The sequence below is a fragment of the Mytilus californianus genome, unplaced genomic scaffold (assembly GCF_021869535.1).
Source record: "Mytilus californianus isolate M0D057914Y unplaced genomic scaffold, xbMytCali1.0.p SCAF_15, whole genome shotgun sequence".
NCBI classification, from domain to species: domain Eukaryota; kingdom Metazoa; phylum Mollusca; class Bivalvia; order Mytilida; family Mytilidae; genus Mytilus; species Mytilus californianus.
Genome location: NW_026262637.1, coordinates 16,765,453 through 16,778,306, shown reverse-complemented (window position 1 = coordinate 16,778,306; position 12,854 = coordinate 16,765,453). Strand labels below are relative to the sequence as shown.

Below are 12,854 nucleotides of genomic sequence, written 5' to 3'. Positions count from 1 at the left end.
TATTGGTATTGACAAATATAAAATATTCAATAAAAATTGTATTACAATGCATAGTTCTGGTCATACCTCTTTACGTGTTTTAAAAAATGTCTCATTTTTAGATTTATACCAAACGGGCATTTTTGTTCAACCTATAGGCACTCTATCTGAGAAACAGTTTATATATGTCCTCAATTTTAGAATTCATTCATACATTTTTGTATTATTCAAAATGAACAGTAAATTATGTGTTCTACAAAGATCAACAGTCCTACACCTATCATCTGATGCCTTAATTACCAAATTTGTGAAATATATGCAAAATACAGTTAAAGATTTACACTAATGCGTAGGAACTATCTTGTTTTGAATATGTGCTACTTTCCAGTATATATTCTTTTTTTATCGGGCCCGATTAGGTGGTGTTACATTTTGCATAGTCTATCCAAAAAGTAAAATCACAAAAATACTGAACTCCGAGGAAAATTCAAAACGGAAAGTCCCTAATCAAATGGCAAAGTCAAATGATAAAACACAACAAACGAATGGACAACAACCGTCATATTCCTGACTTGGTACAGGCATTTTCAAATGTAGAAAATGGTGGATTGAACCTGGTTTTATAGCGCTAAACCTCTCACTTGTATGACAGTCGCATCAAATTCCATTATATTTACAACGATGCGTGAACAAAACAGACATAATAGGTAAAATTGTCAAAATAGGGGTACAGCAGTCATCACCGTGTCACAATTTCAATTAGAACAAAAACAAACAAATATTTAACAAAAAAGCATCTATCAAATTTAACAACCACATTCATTGCTTACTTATTATATGTATTTTAAATCAACCCATAAAGGATTGAAATATTTGAAGTCCTGTGACTGAATGGCAAGGTTCACATCAATTCTAGTGAAGGGTCGCGTGTTTGACGTCAGAATGTAAACGTCACACAGGAAGAGATATAAAATAATTTTGTCGTTCAAAGTATTTTCAAAATTATAACAGAACAATAACATAATGGCATTATAATAGAACAATAACATAATGGTGGGATGTTTAAAAGTACAGAGCAACGGCATATGTACCAAAGAAACACGCAAAAATGAAAGATAATACAAACAACACATTGACGGGATGTATAAGTACCAAGCCACGTCAAATGGATATCACCGAAAACAGACCAGACAGTAAAAGTAATATTAATAATAGAACAAAGACAAATAAAAGAACAATATCAATATAACACGTTATTAAGATGATAAACACCGTCAGTACGCAGAATCTATACACCAAGACCATCATGTATTATTTGTGAAGTTGATACGGAATATTTATCAACAATGTCTTGGTTCCTTCCGATGAACTTTTTTAGAAAAAGGACGAGACGTTCTTTGACACACCCCTGGTTCATCAACTTTCTGCTCAGGCACTGGTGACGTTTTACAAAGTCTGAGTAGGAGCTGCAAGCTCTTGAATATCGAATAAGTTGGGAAATGTATATCCCATATGCAGGTGAAGCTGGTATATTGCCACTAAGGTGGGGGAAATTGATAATTTCAAAATCAAAATCGTCTCGTTTGTCATAGATTCTGGTACTGAGATGACTGTGTATGTCAAATTCGAGGTATAAGTCTAAAAATGAGGCGGAGGAAGCCGTGTCTGTTGTTTCTGTTGTTTCTAGTTCTGGGGGATATATAAATGGAACCCAATCAGAAAAGTTCGGATTGTTAATGGAAAGAACATCATCAATATATCTGAAAGTGAAATTAAATAATTTGGCTTCTTTGATCTTCTTGTTTTTGACACGTGTCTGAAGGAACTCCGATTCATATGAAATTAAGAAGAGGTCGGCAAGGAGAGGCGCACAGTTCGTTCCCATAGGAATGCCGACAATTTGTTGAAAAAGTCTACCTCAAAATTCAACAAATATGTTGTCGATAAGAAACTCCAGCATACTGATCACTTGTTCCTCTGTGTAGCATGTTTTACCCTTTTGATCACTAGTAACAAAATATGCCTTATGATACCCCAAAATAATAAATTTTTAGCGTATGCTACCATTTTTATGTTGAAAGGCATTGTGGATTATTTCTTTCAGGCGATTTTTCAATTTCACATGGGGAATGGTGGTATACAGGGTTGAAAAATCAAAAGTTTTGATAGAACTAATTTCAGAAAAAGACCCAGATTTAAAATTATCCAGAAGTTCTTTAGAATTTTTAAGAATCCACATATGGTTAATACCACTACGCGAGTAAACAGTTTCACAGTATTTCTGAAGACCCTCTTTCACTGCGGACAGAATTTTAGTCCATCTAATGGACAATTCTTTAGTGGAACATGCAGATGAGCCGGCAATGTACCGTTGTTTGTACGGAATTTTGTGAAGCTTAGGTATCAAATACAAACAAGGTAAGTCCTCCGATTTGTTGTTCAATGTAATGTTCATTGAAGCCATGAAGGACTTATGATTTGCCAAAATCACATCCTTGTCAAATGATATGTCTTTGTATGTGGGATTACCGGAGAGCTCATTTATTCCTAATTCTTTACAAGACATTCGTAGTAATACGATTTACATACAAAGACAATATTATTTGAAGCTTTGTCCGCAGGAGCAACAACATACTTATCATGAAGAGATGATAGACATTTCACGGCCTCTTTGTCTCTGAAAACGGACTTTGGTCGATCATTCACATAGTTTTTCAACTTAATTATGAATGCAAATGATTTTTGCAAAGAACTCCGCTGAAGCCGGTTCTAAGGGCCGTCTTAAACTTGCAGTGAGGTGAGATTTCTTTTTTAAACTCCGTGTTGAAAGCCTCACTGTGACTTTGAGATGGAGAAAAACAATAAAAACGCTGTGCCTTTGCTTTTTGTGTGTTTATTTGCTATGCATGTACTGATTTTGTGTCAAGGATGGATACCCCATATCCTTTGTTTTTCTATTATATGAATAATACCATAATAAAGAAAACCATGTCTTTATTTTTCCTACATGTTGAACATTTAAAATAATTTGATAAATAATTAGACTTCTATTAACGATTTAGTCATTTTCCAGGAATGTGTATCCACGTGGTAGGTGTCGCACTAATTTTTTCTGGAACGTGTAACCATTTGGTAGATGTTGCACTACTTTTTTCCGGAACATGTAACCAGGTGGTTGGTGTAGCATTACTTTGATATTTCCCTATAAAATATTTAAAATAGTTAAATTTCGGATTCGCACACGAAAATATTTGTAAATTGCATTCAAAATACATTTAAGAAAAATAAGAATAAAGCAAAAATCATTTACAGTCGGTTAAAATATCATTAAACATGCAAAAATGATATACATGTAAGATTTGATCAGATAATTTGAAAAACGAAAGAACGCATTACATGACTTGAATTTGAAGAACACATACCACACAAACCGCACGTCTTCTGACAAAGTAGCTTTAAATTATGGTCAGAACATAATAATGACGAGCAGGTCGCAAATGCATTGTCTTCACAACCTGTTTGAAAATAGCATAGAGAGTATAGTTTGACAAATATATAATGTAGCATAACATTTTGATAGCACGGTAAAATTTGGGAATTCTTGTGGAGAGTTGTCTAATAGGCAACCATACCGCTTCTTCTTTTTAAATATTATATAACGAAGTTGTCAAATAAGACATATATTGTATTTTATATGTACAATTTCTCCGAGGAAGTTAAAACCGTAGTGATGAAACACAAAGAAAATCCACAGATAATCTATTTTGATATCTAATTTAAATCGGAAAACAATATTGATATAAACAAAACTTTTGTTTATTTGACTGCAAACTGTTTCGCTCCCTTACATCAACAAGCATATAGTGTAAATAAGTGGTTGATTGGGTTGGGAATGAATTTCAACTTAAACATTTTTAACACATCTTACTACATAGCCCACAACTGAATGGACATAATCGTTTCAGTGAAAGATCTGCGCAAACATGTTGATCAGAACATGCCATATACGGACTATCTCTACAAAAAGAACTGGCTGTTGTTAAAGTTGAAGGTCCTCCTAACGTTGTTAAAGTTGAAGTTTCTCCTAACGTTGTTAAAGTTGAAGGTCCTCCTAACGTTGTTAAAGTTGAAGGTCCTCCTGACGTTGTTAAATTTGAAGGTCCTCCTGACGTTGTTAAAGTTGAAGTTTCTCCTAACGTTGTTAAAGTTGAAGTTTCTCCTAACGTTGTTACAGTTGAAGTTTCTCCTAACGTTGTTAAAGTTGAAGGTCCTCCTAACGTTGTTAAAGTTGAAGTTTCACCTGACGTTGTTAAAGTTGAAGTTTCTCCTAACGTTGTTAGAGTTGAAGTTTCTCCTAACGTTGTTAGAGTTGTAGTTTCTCCTAACGTTGTTAGAGTTGAAGTTTCTCCTAATGTTGTTGTGCTTATTACTGGTGGTGCTATAATGAAGTAGTATGCATGATTTTACTGTTCTTGAAAAGATAAACATTCCTAATTAAACAAACACTAGTATAAGTTCTCTTGAAAATCTTTTTTTTAAGAATAACTTGTAAAGCTCAACACATTGTATTTATAAAGATTATATCATTTGATTGTGGAAGCAGTCACAGCATTGCATTTGTATTGTCCATATAACAAAATAATTACCTTTATCACAATTATGTCCAGAATATCCGCCAGCACATGTACAATTGTAACCAGTAGGACTAGTATGACATGTTCCAATCATACAAGGGTTTTTACTGCAGTCTAAAAATAAATAATTCAAATTAAATTTCATTTTACCTTTATTTTCACTGATCTTAATTGAACATGTTTTGTCGGCCTAATTTACAAAGCATTACGGAATTGAAGATTTCAATTATCACACATTACTTATAACCTCTACAAAATTGTTTGAAAGGTACAAAATTTTGCTTGTAACTTTGGCTGTTACGTGTATCAGTGAAACACTTATAACAAACTGTTTGTCAAGTTATTATGCTTCCGGTGATGTTGTTTATAGAGCCCGAAAATTTATATACGATCTATGTAAACTTATCAATGTTTTAAGGTAGATCATAGGTATATATTTCTTGAGATAGAATTTTCTTATACTTTGCCAAAATGAAGATTTTACTATGCTTTTTTCAAAATTATAATAAAAAGCACGGGTCACCGTGCTATTTTCCAAGCTATGAGTCGTTGAAAATTGCTTAAATTTGGTTAGATTGTTCATGAAAAAACACATTCGTGTGCTTAAAAAAAAATCAATGAGTTAGAATTTTGAAATAAATTGTGAGAAGATAGGTTTTATCATATGTTTTAAGAAAATAAAAAGAAAAAATGGTGTCAACTTACTTGTTTACTTGCTACAAGTAAAAATAAAAAAATTCCCTATCAGTCCAGTATATATTTTTTACTAAAAGTGTTATCTCCTCTAAAATGGCTTATTTGAAAAAAAATGATTCTAAAAACACAAAATTTGATATATTTTTTTAAATATTTTGAGTTATACAATAAATCACCAAGTTTTCTTTAAATTATATAGATAAACAGTCTAAGCAATAAATTGCAAATTTGTCTCCAAATTTGCAGATTTGGGCAAATAACTAGACCGATTTTGTACTGGGATTGTGCAATCCAAGATGGCGGTATACCATGAAAATACCTTAAATCAATTTATTCTGAGAGGTAAACAACATTGTTATGTACTAGGAATTTAATATTGTTTTATCTGTACACACCGTGACTTTATCAATAAATTTTAAAAATATCAAATAGTATTGCTATACTATGGACATATACGGTCCTACATACTATCCATATTCTGGTATTACTCAATATCATATTTTCTCTGAATGTTTATGACTTCTTGACACTTCATCAGTTGGATGTGTACTGATTAATATTTCAGTCTTAGAAGCATGAATTTTAGTAGTTTTTTTTAACGTTGATCAAGCTATCAGCAACTGATAGTACTCTCGTGTATATACTTTGTTTTTAAGATTTGTTGGTGTGTTTTTCTTCTCTCGATCTGATTAGTCTAGCCTTTTTGCAACCAATTTTGATATATATATATCATATTTGTTTTTAATTTATTGTTTAGTACATGTATCAGATCGTTAGTATTCTCGTTAGTATTCTCGTTTGAATTTATAACAATTTGTTATGTCATGGCTTTTAATAGCCTGTGGTATATATCGGTGTATTCTACATAGAACTATCAATCTAATCTGTTATATACTTACGATCAATTTCTGTAAAAAAGTGAGAAAATCGTTTATGTGCAAGTTCAATAAATAATTCAATTTTAAGGCCAATCACAATGAGAATTTGTGAATAAATGTTCATTTTTTTATTCACCTTTGTTATTATCTCAGTCCTCCTTTTCAACATATTCCGGTACTTTTTATTTATTGTTTCTGTTCAGGAAGAAACGTGTCATGGCCTTTTGTATAAATAATTGAGTACATGTAATTGTTAAATTAAAACTGTTGCTGCTATGCACATAAAACATAAACAAAACACGTAATAAATTACATACATCCGAAGCACATTTCTGAATTTACCTTTATCAGGAACGCTTCAGCCGAGTATTATAAACCAAAGAGTATATGAACCAAAACAGTTGAAGAGCTATATGACTAAAAAGTATTAAAAGAACCTTGCAGAGAACACGCATGGTTTAGTCCTCTGCTAGGTATGTACATACCGTATAACAAGCTATAAAAGGGACTGGAATGACTAAACGTGAAAAAGTCAAAGGTGATACAAACAGTGTGGTGTGTAGTACAACAATGAAGGGAGACAGTTATGACCGACAACCACTGAAAAGTCAAAGGAGATACAAACAGTGTGATATGTAGTACAACAATGAAGGAAGACAATTATGACCGACAACCACTGAAAAGTCAAAGGAGATACACACAGTGTGATATGTAGTACAACAATGAAGGAAGACAGTTATGACCGACAACCACTGGATCTAAACTAGATTAGATCATAATTATAGATAATACAGGTATATATATATATCACTTAAATGATGAATTAAAACAAGAAAAAAAAAAGAAATCAAAGCGATGAGGTAATTTTGGATGGTAATAACTGCGAAGTTAACTTATTATAAGTCTTTATTTCATTATCAACAAATAAACACAACAACCACAACTTGACATGAATACAGTTACTGACGTGTTATCCAGCGAAAACAAAGTCGAAGATGAAGGTCAATCCAGAAAAGCGCGTAGCACGCATGACATTTATAGGGAGCTGATTTCATTTTTTATATGTATAGCAGCAACAATTTTACTATGATACTGACATGATTTATATCAAACCTTCTAAAATTGTGCGTTTTTAAATTTTGAAATAATATAGAAAATAAGGTTGCAACTCCCTCGTGCAAGATGGTCGCGGATGGATTTGGCTATTTTTCTAGGTATTTGTTAGTTATAAAGCTCTCCAACTATTTTGATTCTTATTTATCTTAGGCTTTCAAATATTCGTTCCTATTAAATGAAAGTAAATCATGAAAGGCGCTTCGGACTCTTGGAATTTATAACGTGCTGGTCTCATTTTGTACTGCAAAAGGTTGATACCTCAACATTTTTAAATGTTGAATACTAAAAACATTTGTTTTTTCTCGTGCATATACATGCACTTTACTTTTTAATTCTATTTAAATCCCCACTGGAAGGCCTCTGACAGACTGAGTGAGCGTAAAACATTGTTATCGATAGCCGATAACAAACAAGTTAAATGTAAATTATTCAGTATTATTACCAACATAGGTATTGCGTTTGTCCACGCTGTTACGGGAATACCTCTAAATGTTTTGTAAGAGTTGAGAAATAAATAAAATATTGTCTTGTCATGTCTGGTCTTGTCTTGTCTACATATAGTTTACGCATTTAAAAATGATTAAACACTAGTACAATGGTTTGAAATACTTACCTCCCTTGCTGGATATAACTTACCCTTATTGCATGTTAAACCGTGGTAACCTCTTTTACAGTTACAGATGAAGTGAGTTGATCTATTGTGACAGGTACCATGCATACATGGATCGGGATTACAATCTGAAAATTAAATAAAAATTGTGCATTTTTTTTACACTGAATCATTGTTGCCTACATTATTCACTTTCAAATTGTAATTTGTAAAACCTTTATGAAATAGAAGAAAGAATGAACGTTTATTTTTTGTAGAACCTTCAGTTATAAATTATGCATTTAAAAAAAATATAAAATCAAAGCTTTAAGAACATAACAGGACATTACAAACCGAATTAAGCAGCGAAGCTGACAAACAATAATTATACATCAGCATCGTTAACACCAGCTCCTAAAATGGAAGTTGAAGATACCAATGGGACAAGAAGTAATCAAAGTGGTCCGAGTACACAGTTATTTCGTAGTGCATTTCTTTTAGACAATAAATGAAAATTAAAAAAATCCCACCTGCGCTTTCTCAATAATATTTTTACAGTGTGTTGTACTACTTTTGGGACAAATTATATCAAAATTATAGAAAACTTCATCGGCTCTAAATCAAAATATGGACAATTTTATGCCAAGGGGGTCTTCAAATCTTTTGACAGCTTCCGAAGTGCTAATTTTTAACATTTTTCAGCTGGACCAAATCACTACTTTACTTTAAAATTCATGACCCAAATTTTTTTACAGTGTCATTTCACCCCCCTACTTACTATTTGAGTCATAAAACATAGAGAAATAAATTTGGAAGGGGTTTAAAAAAAATCGACAAGTAACACACTGTCCACACTAGGGACTATATTCGTGGACAACAAAAATCAAAGGACGATAACTGTGTACCCGGACCTAATAGGGTAGAAAAAGTTGACCAATCTTAATGAAACTTGGTATGACCAAAGCTTATTAAATTATAAGACTGCTTACAAAGTTTCATGGCAATAGGATATATATTATAGACAATATGACTAATTTTATATTCAACTTTGAGTGTTAAATTTAGACGTTAAAATTGAAAATTTTCAACTATCAACATTTGGGGCTTAAAAAATTAAAATATTGCAAAACAATACTTTTGAAATGCCTTTATATATAATATATTATGTATTAAAAGCAATAGAGTACTCATTTGATTTATCAGACTTATCATAATTATTAAAAAGTCAAATTTATATGAGCCTGTGGCTAAAAATGGAGGTTTTCCAATGAAGGGGGGCCTTACATGAAGATGTAATATTTTCCAGCAATTTTAAATTTGTAAAGCTTTTTGGTTATAAATAATCCTTACATATGTATTTAATGTACTTTAAATGGAAAGAAAACTTACAAATAACATATCACATTAGTTTAAAAGGGTCTTAGGCCAAGTAAGACTGAAAATAATTTAGGGTCAATTTAGGCCGTATCACATATTTACATTTAAAAATGCATATTGAAGCTATATGAAATAAAATTTTGTGTCTTTTCTATCATTTCTATACTCAGGTGACATGATACAATAAATCTGAGCACAAAAAGACTCTTGCATTCAACTTTTTTTGCAGACAGTATGGTCTGATACAAAGATTTTTCACTTTTTAGTGAAAAACATGCATGCAATTTTAGTCTCAACAGGCTTATATTTGAACCACTTGCTATCCTACAGAAGAAAAGAAAGATATTATGTGACATAAAACAGGTACAAAAGACATTGTTAAGTGCTTTTTATACAAATTTAGTGAGGTCTTTATAATGGACTTCAACTTTTATGTTCCAAGCTCCTCACATTTAACTTGATCCAAACAGGGCATTAGACGAGGATCATATATACAACACATTTTGCACATATTGTCTGAGATAATCTTCTTTTCTGTAGATTCAGAGTTCACAAATGAGTAATACAACTGGATTGAAGCATAGAAACACAAATATTGACACAAAAAATCTGTCAGATAGAAAGTCAGAATGCCACTTATGCATCAAAATTGAAAAAGCTATGAAATGCTTATTTTGACCATAAAATGCCAAAATTGGTAATTTTTGCAGAAATTCTATCAAATAAAAGTTTAAATCCTTTAGTTTTATGCTATTTGATAAATTGACACCATCAAATCATTCAGGGAAGTTGCCAAAGTACAGATTCTATATTTCCTGATTTCACCTCTTAGGTCCGAGTACACAGTTATTTCGTAGTGCATTTCTTTTAGACAATAAATGAAAATTAAAAAAATCCCACCTGCGCTTTCTCAATAATATTTTTACAGTGTGTTGTACTACTTTTGGGACAAATTATATCAAAATTATAGAAAACTTCATCGGCTCTAACTCAAAATATGGACAATTTCATGCCAAGGGGGTCTTCAAATCTTTTGACAGCTTCCGAAGTGCTAATTTTTAACATTTTTCAGCTGGACCAAATCACTACTTTACTTTAAAATTCATGACCCAAATTTTTTTACAGTGTCATTTCACCCCCCTACTTACTATTTGAGTCATAAAACATGGAGAAATAAATTCGGAAGGGGTATAAAAAAAATCGACAAGTAACACACTGTCCACACTAGGGACTATATTCGTGGACAACAAAAATCAAAGGACGATAACTGTGTACCCGGACCAAGTCAGGAAAAACTGACCACACCATGACTAAAACCGAAGTACAGACCAATACGTCCACAAAAACATTACTGTTGAGTACCAATATTTGTGGACTTTGTGGAAACAGAGGAAGAACAAAAATAATTGTTAATCGATTATATATCGAACTAGAAATTTTCAATTGGCTGGCATACTGACTTTTGACAAACCACGAAACCAATTATCTAATAAAAATGTTAGTTTTCCTCAATCTACAAAAACAGGTACCCGTGAAAATAAATGAAAACAGAAAAATAGAAATCTAAAGACTGAGAAACAAGAACGCCACCAAAAACTTGTGGTTATCGCATATGTCCTAGAAGGTTAACCAGATTCTGTTCCACTGGTGTCATCCGTCGTGTTGCTCATATAAGGTATACATTCGGTGACTTATGATCGAAGGAAAAGATGACAAGATAATTTTAACGTCAATCAAAATTTATACGTGGATATATGTAACACAGAATCTCCACGTGCTCTTAGTTCGTGATGGCATGCGTAAAACTTTCTACGGTATCAATTCAACAAAACCTTTTGGAAACCTTGCTTTATTAGCCCCCTGGTAAGCACCAACCTTCTATTAAAGGCCTTGATATAGAAAACACAAGATCTAAAATATAACATAATCTTGAACGAATATAATTATTCCCAGGTGCTGCATAACTAATGCTTTATGAGTCGGTACTCGATATCTCGGTACTCGATGGTATGCTATCTAATATAGATATGAATGTGTTCATTGATTCTACAGGTCTAATACTTAAAACTATTTCCATCACCTGTTTTACGCGTAAGCAAGACAGTATTACAAAAATACACGACATAGAACGTTGAATCAAGTCTTTACAAGTTTTGAATTGATTATCTTCAACACTAAGCTATTTACAGGCAAAAACTAAATGCAACGAAAAACAAACCACAGACGATTTTTTTTTCTGAACGGGCAGGGGAACACGATTAAGAGTATCAATATTTCGCTAGTTTGAATAATAAACTTTCCACCTTTTTATATCGATCAGTAAACTCACAAACAGAGATACTTAGCAGAAAGGTTAATAAAAATGGATTTTATGAAAAAAAAATTACTTGATGTTATATTCAACAAAATCAAATACAAATGTATTTGGTAATTCCTTCCCAAACAAAAATGATAACTATTTAAAGCAAGCGTGAATAAGTTAAACGTTTATAAAGGTGAAAGCATGATGTGTTTACTCCAAATCTTTTGATTCTTGTTTTAAAATATTCAATTTCTTTTGAACAAAATAAAAGCAGCAACAGACTTTCAGCCTTAGAAATAAGGTATAAAACACTATTTGTGTAAACTGTGGTTTTTATTTTTGGATTTGCTTTGTTGCATAATCTGGTTGAAGCAATATACGATGGCTTAATTGCATACTTACATTTATATGTAGGAACAAGAAAACGTTGGGTACTTCTTAAAAAGCGTTTTCAGCAAACTTCTTTACTAACGTAACCAAAAGTCCACCACACAATATTAATGAAGACACTTCTAGTGATCATACATTCAGAAAACATTCAAACATGGATATTAAAGTTACGGTTTAGTCTGCGCGGCCGAAATACGATTGCATAAAAAAATCAAAATCTAGATTGGTGGCCTGTCGTGTATTAAATAAGGGAGTTGTTAACTTAGTTTTAAAATAATTTTTAACTTTATTATTAACGGAGAATTAAAAAGCAATGTATGTTATAAATCATGTGAGTATCTACGTCCTGACTACTGAACTGATGATAACCTTAATTCCACCATCAACGGTACAGACCCAGTGCTAGATAGGAAAAAAAAACTTGATAAAAGTTATTCTATCGAAGATTTTACTAGGTTACCTGCATCATGAATGCTCAATATCCGAACGTTTGAAAGCCTCAGATGCACCAGATCAGAAACGACTGACTAAAGGAACCTAACATACTAGCCAATCCATCTAAGTCAATTAACGTTACCTGAGGCAGTTTGTACCTTTGTTTCACAATAATTTCTAACTTTATCAACGTAGAATATGCACAAAGCTATACAATAAATTCCTTCCCAATTACCTTTTTAGCGTAATCGAATATAGGGATATATATTAAACTGGTTATAAGTCCAGGGGAATGATAAGTACGGTTGGCTTATAATAATTGGAGCATGCATTCTAATAATGACACGAACTTGATGCCCATTTTTCTATCTAACTGCTTTATTTAATTGACAAAAATCTGGTATAAATGAACATATTTTTCACTTCGCTCTCAGACATTAAAATAAATCAGAGATACA

General features: G+C 32.1%; 1 protein-coding gene across 2 annotated transcripts; it reads right to left on the bottom strand.

Annotated features, from left to right (window-relative positions):
• Positions 1–2,956: 2,956 nt before the first annotated feature.
• Positions 2,957–12,504, bottom strand: LOC127725534 (mucin-20-like). 2 transcript variants are annotated; one of them, XM_052232585.1, is made up of 6 exons: positions 12,422–12,504; positions 7,940–8,041; positions 4,626–4,727; positions 3,908–4,417; positions 3,402–3,494; positions 2,957–3,181 (listed from the first exon to the last, which is right to left on the bottom strand). In XM_052232585.1, the coding sequence occupies exons 2-6, from the start codon at positions 8,019–8,021 to the stop codon at positions 3,042–3,044; spliced, it is 927 nt and encodes a 308-aa protein (XP_052088545.1). In that variant the 5' UTR covers positions 8,022–8,041; positions 12,422–12,504; the 3' UTR covers positions 2,957–3,041. The 2 variants fall into 2 exon arrangements, with proteins under 2 accessions (XP_052088545.1, XP_052088546.1); XM_052232586.1 differs by lacking the exon at positions 3,402–3,494.
• Between the last annotated feature and the right edge of the window lie 350 nt (positions 12,505–12,854).